This window comes from Carya illinoinensis, chromosome 2 (assembly GCF_018687715.1).
Source record: "Carya illinoinensis cultivar Pawnee chromosome 2, C.illinoinensisPawnee_v1, whole genome shotgun sequence".
NCBI lineage: Eukaryota > Viridiplantae > Streptophyta > Magnoliopsida > Fagales > Juglandaceae > Carya > Carya illinoinensis.
Genome location: NC_056753.1, coordinates 36273728 through 36294554, shown reverse-complemented (window position 1 = coordinate 36294554; position 20827 = coordinate 36273728). Strand labels below are relative to the sequence as shown.

Below are 20827 nucleotides of genomic sequence, written 5' to 3'. Positions count from 1 at the left end.
GTCATGATTTCACCATCTGATTTCTCCTTCTTATGGGTGGAACATATCCTATCTCTCGTATGATTTTAATCTGATTTCTCCCTTCCATGGCATGAATTCGATGAAAATTCTGGATTTTTTTTTCTCTTCGCATTCCTGTAGCCTCTAACTTTAGGCTTCTGATCCCAATATTCACGTGAACCCGTGAAGTGGAAGGGTTGTGTTGTAGGGTTTGAAAATGTTTGAAATTTCTTGACCTGTGTGGTGTGCGCTTTGTGTTTGGCTTGTGAATGGAGGTTGTCGTGGCTTGTAAGGTCTGTACTATAGTTTTTGGTGCTTTATTTTGTGCTTTGGTGCTCTGTGTTGTGCTGTGTTAACATACTTAAAATTTTTTGTATTTTTTTAAAAGTTAGATTGGCGAGAAAATGACAATTTCCATGGCATGATTAGTAGTGATAACAAATCAGGATCAAAATCAAGATTTTTGAGAACTTTTTGTGGATAGGATGGTGCTATAATCAGCTTTTTACCAATACAAGGGCCTTAATATTTAACATTCCGTGGGCTGTCTTTTCTGGAGTCTTAGCGGCATCAATAATGGAAAGTGTGGTTAAAAGAAATGGCCACTTTTGTCTTTCTTTTCAAAATACGTGAATATGTGATGATTATGCCTTCTTGACACTATTTGGCCAAGATATATATGGTTGTAGAAATCAATATATTTATCAATTGGATTCTACTTGCAAGATGCTTTCTTGTAATGCTTGTCTTTGATGACCAAATTCACTTTAGCATAATATATATTTACACCTATGACTACTATCAGTAGTACTTGTCTAAAGAATTGCAACTATCTAAATAATATTACTGTTATATGAAAATGAAAAAATGTTACTAACAAATGCAAATAAAATATTACTCAAGTATATGTGGATAAAATCAAATAAAAAAAACCATTGCATTGAAAAATTCACATATTTTTATTAAAGTATTATTTTTAATATTGATATTGGTTTGAAAAATAATCTGTATCAAGGGAAAAGTATCGTATAAGTATTTATAAATGAATTCAGAATGTAATATTTGAAAAGAAGAGAATAAGACAAAATAGTTAGTGATTAAGAATGAAAATGGAAGTAAGAGAAAAAAATAATAAATAAATAATAGAAGAATATTATTTTAATATAATAGATAAATGATAAGGAATGAGACTTAGAAATTGTTTTAAAGATGAGTAATCTACGTACCAATCAAAGTTGTGTACAAACAACTTTACAGTAGAGTGATAGGGAATGATAGGAAATGAGTTTTGTTACGTACAAGTAAAGTTACGTATTAATTTGTATATTAATACTGATTTCTTTAAATTTAAAATTGAAATTAACATTATTTTTAATATAATTTATTTTTTAATTAATTATATTAAATTAATATATATATTAATGTGCAGTTATACTCTAACTAGATTTCTCCTCCCCTAAAAGAAGCTGCTTTTTCTTACTGTAAATTAGACAGGCCGGTTAAAAGATAAGAGTTTTGCTATATACAAGCACAGTCGCATACTAATCTGTATACCAATATTGATTCATTCATACTTAAAATTTAAATTAACATTATTTTTAATAAAATTTACTTTTTAACTAATTATATTATATTAATGTACAGATTAATACATAATTATACTTATAATTATATTTTTCCAAAAAATAAAAGGAACCTGCTACACACACGGCATACCTAAAAAAGCCGAAACACCGACACGTTCCGAATGAATGGCCAAAAATTGCCTGGGGGTGGATACATGGTATGGTTACTTAATTAGTTAGTGCAGCTACGCACGTACATGCACGAGGGTACAATATTACATGAAGGGAAGAATTCTCACCCTGTTGCCGTGTCCGTTGGATAGCCATTAGTCAAAAGCAAAGTACGAAAAGAAATCTTATTCGTCCTTCTACCCTGGAATCTTAAGCCAATTTGCAGCACTGTCGTTTTCACATATCCAATGAATGAGGAGAAGAATTTGATTTTAGAAACATTCTCCATCTTGTGTACTTTACGTGAACATCGAATTGTATGGATGATTTTGATGATGATCAAAGAGTTCAATTAATGAGCAAACTGAACAAATTCCTATTCTAGATCGGAATAATGAATACATAAATAATGTTACTTGGCAATATAAAATTTACTACTAAATGACTTGGCCTCTTAGCTTGGCACTACCATGCATGTAATGCCACCTAGTTTATTAAAAAAATTAAAACTATAAGCACAAAATGAGTAGATGAAATTAAGAGTTTCAGTATTTTTCTATTTAACGTTTTTTTGGTTTAAATATAGTTTTTTGTGTGTTTTTTTAATAAACCACCTATATATAGTCTATACATATAGCATTTCAAAAAATGAAGAAAATTAAGACTTGGTTTGAATAGTACTAAGATACTCTCATCTCATTTTAATATCTTATAAATACTATAAATACAGATATTTTTTAATTTTAAATATTTAATTTTTTCACCTAATCATTATCTAATTATTACAATTTTCTCAAACTTAAAAAAAACACAAAAAATAATTTAAAATTTTCAAATCTCAAAACAAAAATAATATTAAAAAATAATATTATAACAATATTTTAATTTTATAATATTTTTATTCAACTTTTTCTCTCTTATTTCCTAAAATCACATAAACATCTTAACTAAAACTATTAGACTATTATTAATAAACTATTTTATTACTATTTACATATTATCTCATCTCACTATCCAAACGAGACCTAAGTGTTGATCTTCTGAGATTTGACCTGACGCCTGGCCTATCTCGTTTGATTACAGAAACCATTTCATCGCATCTCATCTCATATAATCATTACAACTTTTCTAAATAGCTTCTACACAAAATTAGGGCTGGGCAACCGGGCCGGTCCGGAACTCGGATAACCGGGTTCCGGTTACGGGCACCGGCCCGGAAATCACCCGGGCCGGGTATCGGTACCCGGGTTTTAAATCCGGTACCCGGGTTTTTTAAAAACCTAAACCCAGTGCCAAAACGACGCCGTTTTGGCACGGGTTAATACCCTACAGCGTCCCGATTCCCCCCCCCCCCAATCTGACTCTCTCTCTCTCTCTCTCTCTCTCTGAAAGAATTTTCCCGAAACCCTAGCCTCATCCCGTCGTCGCCGACTCGCCGTCATCCACTCATCCCGTCGTCGCCGTCATCCTGTCGGTTCATTTCGGTTAGTTTTTGATAAAATCTTCTTTCATTTCGGTTAGTTTTTGATAAAATCTTCTTTCATTTCGGTTCTTTAGTTTATGGTGTGGTTTGTTTAGTGGATGTGATTTGTTGGTGTGGTTTCTGATTTTGGGTGAGATTTGTTTTGGGTTTCTGATTTGGGTGTGATTTGTTTAGGGTTTCTGATTTTGGGTGTGATGTCTTCAAGAGCCTTGATTTTAGCCGTACGAAGATAATCACAGGTTGTAGTGTGACAAACTTGTGCCAAATAATGGGTATAACAATGTCAACAACGGCATTGATTTCCTGTTATAAAGTGAACTGAAGAATGTTTCTTGTTTCTTTTCCTCTGAGGAATGTGCATGAATGTTTGTGTTTTCTCTTGGTATTTCAGTCTATACCACTGTTGTCAGATTTGGGGATTTTTTTTTCTTCAATTTTGAATGGACTAAAGTTACTACCTTTTGTCCTAATTTTTCTCTACATGATGTTGTGCTTGTGAAGCTGGTTGAATGACATGAAAATTATGTGGTAACACATTTGAAAGATTGTAAATGCTGTACAATTAATGTGTTTAGTTCTGGAGTAGCAAGTCAAGTGCCCTACTCGATATGGTTTTCCCTCTAACTCAATTCAGGGGCCTGGTTTTCTCCTTTTGAGCATATTTCGTTTGATTTTATTGGGAAGAGTTTTTGTGACCCTTTGCATGGTTGTTCTATATATATATATATATAGATTATCTCTCAATGAGACTTCCACACTATTTTTTGCAATTATAGATGCATCTAGTGTAAAGGCTCATGTATAAATTGCAACACCAAAAAACAAAATCAGAATTTTAAAAACTGATCTCTTGTATCATCTTTTGAAAGAGCTAATTTGCATAAAATTGCATGAATATTCACTAGAAACTTGGGACCAAAGGTTTTTTGGTTGTTGTTGAATCTGGGACCATAGTTTGTACTTTTAAATTCCAAGACGGTTCTTTCATCCACCGACCACACATCAAAAGGCACCAAAAAACCGTGATATATATATATATTAGCGAAAACGACGTCGTTGTATTGTGTTGATTCGGGTATCGGTTTTTTGCTGTGTATTTGGAACGGTGCGGTATTAATATATTTTTTTGTTCAGCCCTTGACGCACATATATGTAAATGCACACGCCTTCCATGCAGTGAAGATAAAAAAAAAAAAAAAAAAAAAAAAAAAAAACGAAGCTTCCCCGCAATTAATAAATAGGCTATAATGTAATAGGTTTCTGTACATTAATTATAGGGTTTCTCAAAGATTACCAAGCTTGGTTGAAAGTTATAAATTGATGATTTGCTTCTTAATTAGGCTATAATACGTCTTATACATCATACTTCAAAATTAAAACTCTTGACACCTGGACTGAGTTTTCTGCATGAATTAATTTCCTGTTTTTTTTTTTTTTTTTGTTGTAACTTTAACAGATGGAAGAAGATTCTGTGAGCTGTAATGTCGGTATAACCCAAGGGGTTGGCGATTCCTCTTCTATTCCATTGGATGTAGAGGAGCTTGGGACTCTTCCAACCCCTTCTTTATCCACACATACACAAGAACCTACCCGTTCCATCCCACCTTTACCCAAGAAATCCAAAAAAAAAAAACCTAGCAACCAATCTATGGTATGGGAACACTATACTAGAGTGCAACCTATTGACCACGATAACCCAAAAGCTCAGTGCAATTATTGCGCTAAGCTATACAGTTGCCACTACAAAAATGGCACTTCATCTATGTTACACCACCTCCAGAATGCATGTGAAACTTCCCCTCTTAGAGTTAAAGGAGTTGGAAGAAGTCAATCCTCTAGTGTTAAGAGGGATGCAGAGGGAAGAGTGTGTAGTCCACAAGTCCTAGTAAAGTACGATGGAGAAAAACTTAGGGTGTCAACCGCTAAGTATTTTATTAGATGCGAATTGCCTTTTAGGCTTGTGGAGCATGAAGGTTTTATTGAATATGTAACAGATTTAGAGCCTCGATTTACTTTGCCATATCGAGGCACTTTAAAAAGGGATTGTATTAAACTGTATAAAGAAGAGAAGATACAGTTAAAAAAATTGTTGGATGGTCAAAGAATTTGTCTTACCACCGATACTTGGACGTCGGTGCAAAATTTGAACTACATGTGCATTACCGCACATTTTATTGATTGCAATTGGAGATTGCACAAAAAAATACTTAAGTTTTGCCAAATTCCTGACCATAGGGGCGAAACCATTGGGAGAGTGTTAAACTCGGGATTGCATGAATGGGGTATTGATAAAATTTTAACCATCACAGTTGATAATGCATCCTCAAATGATGTTGCTGTTGATTATATGAGGAGGAGAATAAAAGACCATGATCATACTATACTAGGTGGTGAATTTCTTCACATGCGATGTGCTGCCCATATATTGAATCTGATTGTTATGGACGGCTTGAAGGATGTAATTGATTTTGTGTCAAAGATTAGGGATGCTGTCCGGTATGTGAAATCCTCACCTTCAAGATTTGCCAAATTCAAGGCTTGTGCGGTAAAGGAAAAAATTAGTGGGAGGATGATTTGCTTGGATGTTCCTACTAGATGGAACTCTACATATTTGATGTTGATTACCGCTGAAAAACACAAACAAACCTTTGAACAATATGCGTTTGTGGATGACCAATTCTTGAACCCCACTAGCAATGATTGGAAAAATGCACAGATTTTTGTGGAGTTGCTGAAAGTTTTTTATGATGTTACATTGAGCATTTCTGGTTCTTTGTATGTGACAGCTAATGTTTATTTTGAGCAACTTTGCACAATTGAGGATACATTAAATGATATGTGCTTGAGTGATGATATTATCACTAGTACTATGGGCATAAATATGAGAAACAAGTATGAGAAGTATTGGGGTAGCACAAATAGGTTCAACTTAATGATATATGTTGCTTTTGTGCTTGATCCACGATATAAAATGATGGCAATGAATTTCTGGTTGCAAAAATGCAGAGGGTGTGAGTTGGCGAATAAGATAGAGGACAGGGTTAAACTCCTTTTAGGCCGCTTGATTGAGTAGTATAATGGATTTTGTGTGGCTAGTGGGAGGAGTTCTAATGTGGCTCAAGGAAGGCCAAGCAGCACTAATATAAATATTGGTAATGAGCCAGCACCTACTAAATTTAAGATCATGTTTACCAACTTTCTTAAGGAACGGTGTGTTACGGAGTTTAGATCGGAGCTAGATAGATATTTTTCTGAGACGTGTATAGACGACTCGCTCGGTTTTGATATCTTAGATTGGTGGAGAATTAATGCCGTTAACTATCCTGTCCTTGCTGAGGTAGCACGTGATGTGTTAGCCACCTCTATTTCCACTGTTGCCTCGGAGTCCGCATTTAGTACTGGAGGACGAATATTGGATCCTTTTAGGAGTTCCTTGTCTCCAGAGACTGTTGAAGCTCTCATTTGTACTCAAAATTGGTTAAGTACCAAACCAATTAACATTCGGGATTTGAAAGAATACATACAGTCGATAGACCTTGAAGGTAAGTTTGAAATGTGAAATATTTTTTTTAATATCTATCTAATTCGGTTTATTATCCATCTAACTCAATTTTTAATTTTTTTTAGACGATCATCTAGCTTCGTCTTTAACCGAGGCTGATGTGAGTCTCCATTCCCATTCATGCTGAAAAGTTTATCCTTGATTAATTTTCAATGGAGGTAAGAGATTTTGTGCTTGTCCTTGGTTGAGTTCCAAAGAGTTTATTGATTTAGTTAAAAAAATCTGTGTCTAAAAAAATAATATTATGCTTTTCATGCATTTAGTTAAAAAAATATGTGTCTAAAAAAATAATATTATGCTTGCATGCATTTAGTTAAAAAAATTTGTGTCTAAAAAATCTGTGCATGCTTGCATGCATTTAATGACTTCTGCTTTTATATATAAAAAAAATTATGCTTTTCTAACAATTGTTTTTTTTCTTGAAAAAATGTAATAACATATATAAATCTATTATCTAATGATACTTTGTAACTAAAATTTGGTCCTCTTATATATTATCATGCATATGGTCCTCTTATATATTATCATGCATATGGTCCTCTTATATATGATCTAACAACCGAGTATGATAATGTTGCTTCCAGAAGCTTAAACATATTTATTGATGATTATGGCTAGTACTATTCTCGAGCTCAAGCTACAATTTTTTACACCTTTCATTTTGAGTTCTTTTTTCTTCATTATTTATGAAGACAAGTCAATTTTTTCTCACTAGGATTTGAAAGCAAAAGTTGCCCAACCACTCCTGCATGGTGCTTGTTTTGACTGGAAAACATTTTAAGACTCTTAGGTATCGAAGGAACTGATACAAAGTTACAAAGGTTGCAATGTTCATGATGTTTGACACTAAATAGTTTTCATGGTAATCACATTTAGATAGCAACCCTGCTACTTCTTTCCATCATGATCAGCATATACATCTGTGCATTTTTCAGATGCTGCTGAAGGGACTGCACTAGATCTGTTGGGACTACCATATGTTGGAAAAAATAGACCAGAAAATTCTAGAGTAAAAATTAGAGTTGGGTTGCTTTTGTAGGGTTTGCACTTATTCTGTTAGGACTGCCATATATTAGGAAAACTATATCTGCTGTTTTGATGATGCATATGTTTGGAGTCATAATTCATTAGTTATATGTTGGTGAATTGCTGATTTTTTTTATTTGTACTGTTCATCTATATGCTGATGTTGTAGGGTGTGATCATATGATTTATGCATATGAGATTGCGAATGTGCATAAAAATTATATGGAAATGCTCGTAGGCAATGAATATGTGTATGTGTTGGGTGCTTGTTTTGTTACATGCTTTTGCATTGGGAACTGTGATATAACAACCGAGTTGGCATTTTATGTTGGCCTTATTTTCATGCATGGAATTGACTATAAAATCTGTGTCTTTTGTTTAGTATGGACTTTGTGGGCACAAGGCATTTCTTTGAAGTTGATTCCTATCATTCCATGCATGGACGTGTCAATGATGGGTCAAGAGCGCTCAACTTCTACAGAATTGTTGGTTGGATGCACCGAATTATTGATCATAGGAATTTGTAATCTGATTTATTTTCTCATTTTCACTTTGTGTATGTTTTTGCACGAATTGGGATGATTTTGGGATGATTTTGTAACGAGGAATGTTGATCTGAAAAAGAAAAAGAAAAAGAAACGTTATGTGCAAGATCTGAAGGAACAATATTTTGAAAGAACATTAATAATCAGGCTTTGTTTTAAAAAAAAAAAAAAACCCGGGTATAGGCCGGAACCCGGATTTCCGGGTTGTAAAAACCCGGATCAATCCGGGTTCCAGCCCGGGTCGTAACCCGGGTATATCCGGGCCGGACTCCGGCCCGGATTTGTAATCCGGGTTCCGGGCCGGGTATACCCGGATACCCGGTCCGGTACCCGGTTGCCCAGCCCAACTAATTATATTTAAAATTCAAATACTGGCAAAACAATTAATATAATCTAATAATAATTTAAGACTAATATCATATTACAATTTAGTAGGAAATTATATCTTATTTAAATATATTAAATAATACTAGAATTTATTTTTATAAAATATACCTAACGAGACTTAATGTGCTAAAAATAAAAGTAGACTCATTATTTACTACTAAATTTTGTTGTAAAATTAATACTTAAAAATATAATTAAAATCCGTAAATATTTTCTGTAAAATAATGTTTATGGACTAATAAATTTTAAATAAAACAAAAGCCCATGTGAAGTTATAAAATAAGCCCAATTAAAACAAGCAAAACAACTAAAGCAAGAGATGCAAGCTGGTTTAATAAGCCCAATTTAAAACATGGTTCAACTTATAATTCAAGCCCATTAAAACTCAAGTTGATATTAGGATAAGCCCAACTACAGAAAAAGTCCATGAGAGTTTAGCCCATCTTAAAAGGTCAGGGTCGGTATTTTGGTCAATACATTAAAAGGTTCAAAACCTTTACAAGATAAGTACATGGCAAACGGTTTTCAGTTTTCTTTCTTTTCAATGGCAATCTTTGTAATTGTACTAACATATGTATCTACTTATAAAAGTTGAGGACCTAAAAGTAATTTAAAGTAAATCATTCTAGAACCATCTCTCCTGTTGAGAAGGCGAAATCGGGAATGGCCCGATCGACATCTTCTAAAGTTGTTGGTGGTGGTTCCAGAACACGGTGGTGGGTAAGGGTGTTCATTTGGGTTTGGGACTGGGAATCCGGGTGTACCCAGGCTTTAAATTTGGGCCAGTTTCCAGCCCGAGAGTATCCAGATTAAGACCCGGGCTGAAACCCGGATGGTTTTAGGATACAACCCGGAACAAAAAAAAAAAGCCCCATATTTTGTTATATTTCCGCCCAATATCACATTGCAACTAGCTCTACTTGAATCTTCCAGACACTCAAATCTTTCACTCCAGAGCTTTACTCACCCAAGACTAATATTTCCAACCCAAAATAACAATCACACCCAAGAACTAAAGGAGAAGAGTATTACTAGATTAGATTAGAGGAAGAACCACTAGGGAAGAAGGGGGAAAGCATGAAGCGGTAAAAGAGCAGTCCAATAAACGGAGCATGGCTGTCGTCAATGGGTGGTGATTGCGTCAGTGGGATAGTACCTGTAAAACTATTATCATGTAGAGCCAAAATATTGAAGGTTTGACAACAATCCAATCCATGATGGGAATTCACCGCTGAAGCCATTGAATCCAAAATCTAAGTTTTTCAATTAATGAAGATGAGCCAATTCTTTGGGTAATGAGCTATTAAAGCTGCTATTTCTCTCTCTTTAATGGTCCACGTAGAAATCGAGGTTGGAAAAGTGAGGCTTTAATGAGCTCTCTCTCTCTCTCTCTCTCTCTCTCTCTCTCTCTCTCTCTCTCTCTCTCTCTCTCTCTCTCATTTATGGAGGTTGGAAAAGTGTGCTTTATCTACAAAGAGTGCAGGAGATCAGTGCTACATCCTAGAAAAGTGAGGCTTTACCGCTTTAATGAGGCGCTCGCTCTCTCTCGTTTCTCTTACATTTTATGTACAATCTCTTATATCCACTCTTCTATTTTATTTTTCCTTCTAATTTATTTTAAAAGTTATGTTCTAATTGACATTAGAAACCGGACGACGAAAACATTAGAAATCGAACGAAGTTGGATTTTAAAAAGGACCCGGGTACCCGGGTTTTAAATCCGTACTCGGACCGGATAGATTTGGATCTTGCAACCCGGGTTTCGGCTCTGATTTGATCCAGTCCAAAACCCGAAACCGGAATTTGGTTTTCCGAATTTTGGATTGGGCCGAATTAAAATCCAGCCAGAATTAAAACCCGGATGAACAATGCTAGTGGTGGATCGGACACAAGAAAGGTTAGGTGAGGCACATAGTAGTGTTTTCACAATGAAGAAGGATGTGCTCTATTTATGGATTGGCTAAAAAGGAGCTTGTGAACGCTACAGTAGCTCACATGGTGGATTAATGGTATAGTTACTTAATTAGTTAGTGCAGCTACGCACGTACATGCATGAGGGTACAATATTACATGAAGGGAAGAATTCTCTCCCTGTTGTTGCTGTGTTCGTTGGATAGCCATTAGTCAAAGGCAAAGTACTAAAAGAAATCTTTTTCGTCCTTCCACTTCTACTTTGGAATCTTAAGCCAATTTGCAGCACTATCGTTATCACATATACATTGAATCATGTGGAGAAAAATTTGATTTTAGAACATTCTCCATTCATGTGTACTTTACGTGTACATCTAATTGTATGGAAGCTTTTGACGATGATCAAAGAGTTCAGTTAATGAGTAAACCTGAACAATCAAATTCCCAATCTAGATCGGAATTATAAATATATAAATAATGTTATTTGGTAATATGAAACTTATTGCTACATTGTTACCCAGATGACTAACACAAGAGGGAGGTGAATTGAGTTGTATTAAAAAAAATAACAATTATAAATCAAATATACAATATAAAATATAAATAAAATATGAAATATACTACAAGAAATATGTTATTTAGCCACGATTTTCCTCTCCATGACAACCGCTGGTGGGAAATAGATGGCTTATGCCACAAAAAGTCAACAACGAAATTGTTATTGTTTATTGTCACGAGTTATTGTGCGGCGACTCATAAACTGTGCCTATAAGTGACCTTCAACGACGACATTTGTCTCGTGTTAAAAGGGTGAGCGGGAATTAAAACTAGAACACAGGCCATTAATCAAAAGCCCTTCACACGGTCAGTGTAGATTGTTCGGAAACCATATACGAGCCGAGCCCTAACCTGCAATTTCGCCTCACCTTCGACTACTCTCAGACAGACTCGATCATCGACGGTGGTTTCCGAAATGTCGGCGTCTTTCGACGTCGAGTTGCTTCCCATTACCACCTCACTGCCGCCAGTTGGCGCCATGAGCTGATTAGGGCGTTTATTTCGCTTTTCAAGATCGAGCATCTCTCTCTCTTCCACTTGGTAAATCTCTTGCCTATTGCTGCCTCGTAAGACTTTCACGCTGTGTATCTGTAACAGCCCGCTAGAAATTCAATTGTGGAATTTCTTTTGACCTTAAGAACCTCGTGAAAATTCCGTAAGTTTACACGAATCGACTAATCGCATAGGTTTTAGCCTGTCAACATAGTTAGTGTTATCACTCACTATGGTGTCAGAAATGCGATTTTAATTATTTGAGATAGTTAGAAGTGTCAGAATACATTATAGTCTACACCACTAGGCTTAATTGAATATTTATGATTTTTCAGTACTAAGTTTATTACGTTTATTTTTGGAGTGAATAGTAATCTCGGTAAACGTACTAAATGCAGTGTTTTCAAAATCACAGTGTGAAATGTCCAAATTAGGTTAGCGAAATTTTATTTGGATACTTGGCAAGATCTTAACCACACATAATGAATAGTATTAGATACTTAGCACAAAGAGAAACCATTAGATGGAATTGTGAAGGAAATCAAGGTGTGAGATCATGACACCTAAGCAAAATACACATTTGGAAAAAATCTTAAGAACATAGATTTAAAATACACATGGAAAGATTTTAACCACCTTACTCTTCCAAGTCTACTCCACATTTAGAAAATATTTTGAACTAATTTCGTGGATATTATGGGGTAAAAATATCTTGAGTTGATTTTTGTAGATATTATTAGGTAAGAGAGTCTTACACTCCACTCTCACTCCGGTAAGAGAGTCCTACACTTAACTCTCACTTCGGGTAAGAGAGTCCTACACTTAACTCTCACTCCAGCCTCATCTCTTCCATATCTTATCCACAAATATCTCCAGTCATCCCTCCCCATGAAATTATCTTCATTTATGCTTTCCATTGAAAGAATACCAAACACTCTCTCTCGGACAGCTTTTAGGAGTTCTTTTGCACACCCATTTCGAAACTTTTTTAAGTGTTTTATCATAAAGTCTCCTTCATATAAGTTGTTTCTCTTTGAGTCTAGTTTCCGTAGATGTATTTTTCGTATCATTCCATGGTCATTTGGTCGGTCAAAAGTATTTTTAACCATAGAAAGGTCATTCTGGGCGTGAATCTGGAGAGTATGTTATAGTTTGGAGTTTTTGACCAAGCTAATGGATAGATATTGGTCCGAAATTTTTATGGAGTTTTGTTAACATGTATATATGACTATTGGTTGAGGATTTTTGCATGATTAAAGGTTTTGATGAAAGATTTTCTTAGATTTAGAAACTTAGAAACTGGAAGAGGAAAAACAGTTTCTGTTTTGAGAAAGTTTAACTCTTTGGTAGTCTAAACCTATTGTAATGACTTTGATAATTTTATTGGAGGATCCTAAACATCTTATATACATGTTATATTATTATTTTAAAGATATTTGATGTTAGTTTCAAAGATATGAAATTTTATGCAAAGAGATATTCAGATAAGCCAAAGTGTGGATATTCTTGGCTAAATTTATGTTTTGATTAATTTCTAACCAAGTGATCTTGAATTAGAAGCTTGTATATGTTTTAAGACATCTTTTTAAACCATGTAATGGTTTGGTTTGAAGATCATATATTTATAAGTCATAGATCAAGAGATTTATCAAAACTAGTTGAGGAAAAAGTTTCTGTTTTTGGACTAAGTGTAAAACCAAAAAACTCCAAATTTTATTTTGTGATTTTGGTGACTTTAGTTTGATGATTTAAAGCATGGTTGATGTTAGGATGATATTATGAATATGTTAGAAGTAAGATTTGATTTTTGAAATTCTTGGAGATGTTTTGATTTAAGGTCAAAACTTGTGATTCAAGTGCTTGGATCTTTTTACAAAAAAAGTTTGGTGTTGATTATTAGCTTTTTCTAAATGGATGTTTTAAGTATGGTTTTGAACTTAGGATTGGAAGATGTTTGTTGCAAAATTTTGGTTTAAGCATGAGTTTTGAAGTTGGAAGGAATTGCAACAAAAATAAAGGGAAATGGCCTATGGATGTTTCAACCATAGTGTGTTCTTCATAGTTGTGTTTTGTTTTAAATTTTTCTGAGTTGATATTTAAGTTTAGGATAAAATTTACATGAGGAATGTAAATTTTAGAAACTTTTAGAGTTAGTATGCAAAATCCTTAAGTTATGGGTAAAACGGTCATTTTTCCACATGTAAAGAGTAAAATGAAAATTTTACTCTTTAAGTTAGTATTTTTCATATTTCAAATTATTAGTGATTTAGTTCTAACTTTTAGAATTACTAATTACAGTTCCTCGTGATCGCACTTGAAGTTTTATAAGAAACGCGAAGATCGAGGTAAGTTAGCTTTTAACTTACTAGCAGTCTACTGTGTATGTGTGCTAAGTAAAAGAACTACAGTGTATGTATGTGTGTTATCATATATGTCATGCCATGCCAAGTTATCACGTAATTGTCTATTATACAGAATTTATTCTGTCATCAATTTTTATCTGTTACATAATATATTCTGTTATGTATTACTGTACATTACAAGTACGTCATGCTAAGTATGCCATCTATTACATGTATGTCAAGTCATGTAATATTTACTGTTACAAATATGTCATGTTAAATATGTTGTCTATTATATGTTATGCCATGTTACGAAATGTTTCTATCTCAAGTTGGTCATGTATTTCAAGTTATGTTCAAGTCACGTTATGTTACGTCAGGGCTTCAGTCTTTTTGTATTCCAGTCACGTTTCATCTTGAGTATATTATGTTTGTGTAGAATACATGGGGCCACAACAACTGTGGAGTATGTATTTAACTACAATTGTGATGCGTAGAATACATGGGGCCACAACAATTGTGGAGTATATATTTACACGTAGAATACATGGGGCCACAACAACTGTGGAGTATGTATTTTTCATATTAAGTCAAGTTTGTGTAGAATACATGGGACCACAACAACTGTGGAGTATGTATTTAACTACAATTGTGATGCGTAAAATACATGGGGCCACAACAACTGTGGAGTATGTATTTTTCATGTTAAGTCAAGTTTGTGTAGAATACATGGGGCCACAACAACTGTGGAGTATGTATTTAACTACAATTGTGATGCGTAAAATACATGGGGCCACAACAACTGTGGAGTATGTATTTTTCATGTTAAGTCAAGTTTGTGTAGAATACATGGGGCCACAACAACTGTGGAGTATGTATTTAACTATAATTGTGATGCGTAAAATACATGGGGCCACAACAACTGTGGAGTATGTATTTACACGTAGAATACATGGGGCCACAACAACTGTTGAGTATGTATTTTTCATGTTAATTCAAGTTTCAGAGCAAGTTTATGCTAAGTCAAGTTCAGTTCATGTTTCAATTTAAGTTATGTCAATTATGCTATGTTGTACGCTAAGTTATTCTTTAATTACTTATGAATTTGATTATGCATTTATGCTTTTACTGTCATCCATGCATCATTAGTCTGTGTGGAAGTTTTTTGTTAACTTGCTGAGATTTGTAATCAAATCTCACTGTGGTAGTCCCAACTACCATTCCTCCCGAATGGTAGATCTTGTTACAGGACCTGAAGGAGGACCATGAGCTGACCAACTAGACACAGTCGACTGAACGACGGTGCGTCGTTAATGTTAATATAGTAGTTAAATTACTACTTGTACGATGAAGTTGCATCTCCAGTACTTTTGGATCATAACTATTTTGGAATAGTGCTGTAATCTTAGTTATTCAATAGATCTTTATGTATGAAGTATGTTTTAAGTATTGAGATATTTTCAGTTTGGTGCATAGTATTGCTAAAGAAAAAAAAATTATCCGCTGCGAATATTGCATAATGTTAGATGCATGTTAGGATTATTGCATCTTATATGTCATGAACGGGGGCAGGTAACCTTGTGTTGCATGTCTCGACGCTTCAAATGTCCGTCCGATCCCAAACGGAATTTGGTGGCGTCACAGTATCTCTGGCGATTGAGCCCGTTTCATTCTCTGGAAATTTTTCCATCTGCTTGTTTAGCTACGAATAGGGGTTTAAAGGGACGAGGGTTGAATACTGAAACCCAAAATTAGATTTCCTGTCTTTGAGGTAGATCTATGCGCATGCTAGGAACTTTATTATACAAGTCTAATTTTAGGATATTTAATTAGGTAAATTAATGGTTATTCCTTGGTTATGCACTCCATGTAAACACCTGCTGCCGATTGCCTCCTTTAGTTCTTCACCCTGCGAAGGCCAATTTTTCTGGAAATTACCATAAATTGCATGATACAGAATAGGTATACTTCATTAATTAGGAAATTAATTAAGTTTCAGGGGGCTAGCATCATGTATAGATGTAGAGATTTCCCTGAGCACTTGGGACTGATGCAAGTCCAGGATGATCAACAAGATTTCTCCTTGTGTTTTTTGTCATTAGATCTGTAGTATGTTGATCCAAATTCATTATGCCTATATATGTATATGTAATAACTGTACCAAGTTTTTATTGTCAAGGACTACTGGCCTGAGTTTTTGTAAGGCACTGCATAACATCTTAGGATTCCACCAATGTGGAATTCATGGCCAAGAAAACATGTGGCCATTTCAATACAATGTCGACTGAGATTGTATTGAGAACTTGAATCATAAAGCATGAATGCCAAGAATTGGTCCATGAACAATTTTCCATTTTGGGTTTGAAATGTGAAACATTGAAGGATATTGTGGCTTATCTGGCTTTTTCTTATGAGTGAGAACGCCAGCAATTTCCTCATCTTTTGGCCCTGTTTGTAACTCAAAGTTAACATGTTGTTATAATGCTCCTGTCCTGTGTTCACCCAACCTATATATTTATTTAAATTGTCCTTTGTCAATCTCATAAAATTTTGTGGTCCTATGAAAATTTTTGACTGTACAATTACCTACTACTAATTACCAGCAGTGGGCCATAGTCAAGCTTATACTGTGCTGTCAGCAACCTGAACATGTTCACTAATGTTTATCTTGTGGGAGGCACATAATCCATATTCAGTCCTGAAAATTGGGTAAGTAGCACTAGGAGAACAAGCCCTCTTTAACCACCATTGTGTAATCATGCACTTGATGTATTGCCTAGTTAAAAAATATTGGTTTCACAAGAATTTTGCTGATCAAGTATAAGAGTAAAAATGCTCTGTCTAAGTAAACTTTATATAATACTTTATATAAAGTATAGCTTCTCATATATGTAATGAGAAGCAATTTGCCTAGCCCAACTCCATAGACTTTAACCCTGGTTCTCAAAGCACACTTCATAACCGCTTGGGAATTGTCATCGCTTGTTGTATTATTACCCCGTATAATTATAACATCTCCCGAAACATCCCATCTTTGCCTCCTTTCAAATAGGCAGTTTCTTAAAAACTGTGTATCGCTTGCATATAATATAGAGCCATGATCAACAATATGATGTATATTACAAAACGATACCTTAATTCTCTTAATTTATTCCATACTGTATAGTTGTTTATAGATGTAACTTTAATTTTTTGCTATTTGTCATACATATATATATTTCTATATATGTATATATGAATATATATATGTGGTGTTTGGGAATTACTAGGAAAGTAGCTAGGACCTTAATGTATTCATTTACATATGGTCTTCCCTGATCATTACAGCAAACATAAATTGACCACGTCAATTTAGGAATAAATTGACAGTTATCAATCCATACAATGCTCTCGAACAATCCTAGCACCCATTTGCAAATTTTGCTCTTCCTTACTGTTGCAATCTATCTTCAACTACTTGAGCGATAAACCATTACACTCTTTCATTGTGTCCATAGTGTAATAAGATTTTCCTCATACCTGATTTTAACTTGTACAATTCCTTGTCACTCAACCAGATGGACAAGGCTTGGATGCATATTGAAGATAGATTGCGTTCCAGCGAATATGCTGAAGGCGTTAAACAATTCTTAGATGTGGCGAAGGCCTATGCACTTGGTAGAGACTGCATTAGGTGTCCATGTAGGAGATGCCAAAATCGTACTTTCCATCCCTTTGGAGTGGTCCAGGATCACTTGTTCATTATAAGAATTGATACATCTTATACGGCATGGATATTCCATGACGAGGAGGAATTTTTGCCTGAAGCCACAGATTCAGAGGAAGAAGTTCCTCATGCCTATAACTACAATGACTACATTGATGATGTTGACGAGATGTTAGATGACATCCGTGTGGGATCCTGTATGGATAATTCCGCTGGAACAGAATTGAATTTAGATGAAGGGCCTTCACAACACACTGCTCATGATCCGATACATACTACCTTCGATGATTTGCTAGAAAATGCAAGAAAGCCACTTTATCCAAACCGCACAAACTTCTCACATCTATCATTCATAGTCAAGTTGCTTCACATAAAGACAGTTGGTGGTTGGACTGTGAAGTCTTCTGACATGGTTATAAAGCTCTTGCAAGTAGCTTTTCCTCATGCACTGTTTCCTGCCTCATTCCACGAGGCTCACCGCTTACAGCAGGGTTTGGGATTTGGTTACACAAAAATACATGTATGCCCAAATGATTGTGCCTTGTTTTGGAAGGAGCATGCTGATAAAGATGAGTGCCCTAAATGCAATGCATCTAGGTGGGCCTCAATGCCAGCTATCCAACAGAGGATACCCCAAAAAGTCCTCCGATATTTTCCTTTGAAGCCGCGGTTGCAAAGGCTGTTTATGTCAAAGAAGACTGCACAGTCGATGAGATGGCATGTTGAAGAGCATCTTGACGATCCCAATTTAATGAGACATCCAGTGGATTCCAGTGTATGGAAAGACTTCAATAACAAACATGCTTGGTTTGCCCAGGATCTTGGTAATGTCAGACTTGGTCTAGCGAGTGATGGGTTCAACCCATTCAATAATCTTAGCAAACCGTACAACATTTGGCCAGTGCTACTTGTACCTTACAACTTTCCCCCTTGGTTATACATGAAAGATCCATACCTGATGATGTCATTATTAATCCCTGGCCCAAAGGCTTCGGAAAATGATATAGACGTGTTCTTGCGTCCCCTAATAGATGAGTTGACAGATTTGTGGGTGGAGAGAATTCATACATATGACGCATACAAACGAGAATCGTTTCAGTTGAGGGCAGCCTTACTTTGGACCATTAATGACTTTTCTGCATATGCTAACCTTTATGGTTGGAGCACGAAGGGTAAGTTGGCATGCCCTTTGTTATGAAAAACGATGACAATGAATTGAGAGATAATAACGAACGAGAAAAACAATCACACACGCAATCACACACGACACAAGATGTACGTGATTCGGCAAATTGCCTACGTCTACGGGAGCTGCAGAGGATTTTATTATCGAAGAAGATCACACTACAAGATGGATCTCAACACTGTTCATCCACAGTATTTTCATGTCTACAGTACCCAGACATATGAGTCAAAAATCATATATATAGTTCAAACGGCGGAATCCCTAAAATCGCATGTTCGCTCGAGCGGCGTGTCGAGCGCGCGTCGAGCGAACTTCCCTTCCGCGTCCCGCTCGAGCTCACTGTCGAGCTGACGTCGAGCGTTCGACTCTGCCTGACTTCGCTCGAGCGGCCAATGCCTCCGCTCGAGCGGTGTGGACCAGACTCCACAGTACTCAACAATTCTCCCACTTGGAGACTGGTACACTCGCTGTATCGCCGTCTTCCTCAAACATGATATCCTTCACCTTTGCAACTCACTGCTCCTGTCTTCATTCTAGAAGACCAACTGAAGTTGTGCACAACTTCAGTTTCTCAAGCGTAACACTCTTTGTCAACATATCAGCAGGGTTCTTGCTTCTACAAATCTTCTCAAGTAACAACTGTCCGTCATCTAACAATGACCGTATGAAGTGATACCTGATCTGAATGTGCTTGGTCTTGGAATGGAATACTGGATTCTTGGCAAGGAATATGGCACTCTGACTGTCACTGTAGAGAGTGTCTTTCTGATTCTTCTTACCCAATTCTTCCAAGAAGCCTTGTAGCCATACCATCTCCTTTGCAGCCTCTGACACTGCAATATACTCAGCTTCTGTTGTGGACAAAGAAACTGTTTTCTATAGATTAGAACCCCATGACACTGCAGTACCACCAAGTGTATAAACAAAAGCCCGTGGTACTCTTTCTGCTGTCAATATCTCCAGCTAAATCAGCATCAACATAGCCCTGCACCTCCAATCTCTCTCCAGAGAAACATAAACAGGTTTCTGAGGAATCCTTTAGGTACCTCAAAATCCACTTCACTGCTTCCCAATGTTGCTTTCCTGGGTTACTCATGTATCTACTCACAACTCCCACTGCATGGGCAATATCCGGTCTTGTACAAACCATAGCATACATAAGTGAACCAATGGCTGAGGCATAAGGAACCTTACTCATGTAATCTTGTTCCTCCTCTGACTCTGGTGACTGATTCTTGCTGAGTCTGAAGTGACTTCCCAAGGGTGTGCCAACTGGTTTGGCCTTGTCCATATTGAACCTACTGAGTACCTTTTTCACATACTCAGCCTGTGAGAGTCTCAACGTACCTCTGACTCTGTCTCTGACAATTCTCATGCCAAGGATTTGCTTTGCAGTTCCCAAATCCTTCATTGCAAAGTGCTCTGACATCTGCTTCTTCAGATTATTGATCTCATCAATACTAGCCCCTGCAATAAGCATGTCATCCACATACAACAGCAAAATAATGTAAGAATTGTCAAAATGTCTGACATAGCAACAGTGATCTGCCTGACATCTAGTATACCCTGCACTGTGCATGAAGTTGTCAAATTTCTTGTACCACTGTCTAGGAGCTTGCTTCAGGCCATACAAGCTCTTCTTCAGTCTGCAAACTGAACCTTCCTTTCCCTGTACCACAAACCCCTCAGGCTGGTGCATGTAGATGTCTTCTTCAAGGTCTCCATGAAGAAAAGCTGTCTTCACATCTAACTGCTCAAGAAATAGATCTTCAGTAGCAACCATAGCCAGTACCATCCTGATAGCTGTGATCTTCACTACAGGAGAAAAGATCTCAGAGTAATCAATACCCTGCTTTTGCTGAAAGCCTTTTACAACAAGTCTAGCCTTGTACC

General features: G+C 35.9%; 1 protein-coding gene across 1 annotated transcript; it reads left to right on the top strand.

The window, feature by feature from the left end:
- Positions 1-17599: 17599 nt before the first annotated feature.
- Positions 17600-18946, top strand: LOC122301927. Its single transcript, XM_043113276.1, has one exon. The coding sequence runs from the start codon at positions 17600-17602 to the stop codon at positions 18944-18946; it is 1347 nt and encodes a 448-aa protein (XP_042969210.1).
- The last annotated feature ends 1881 nt before the right edge of the window (positions 18947-20827 follow it).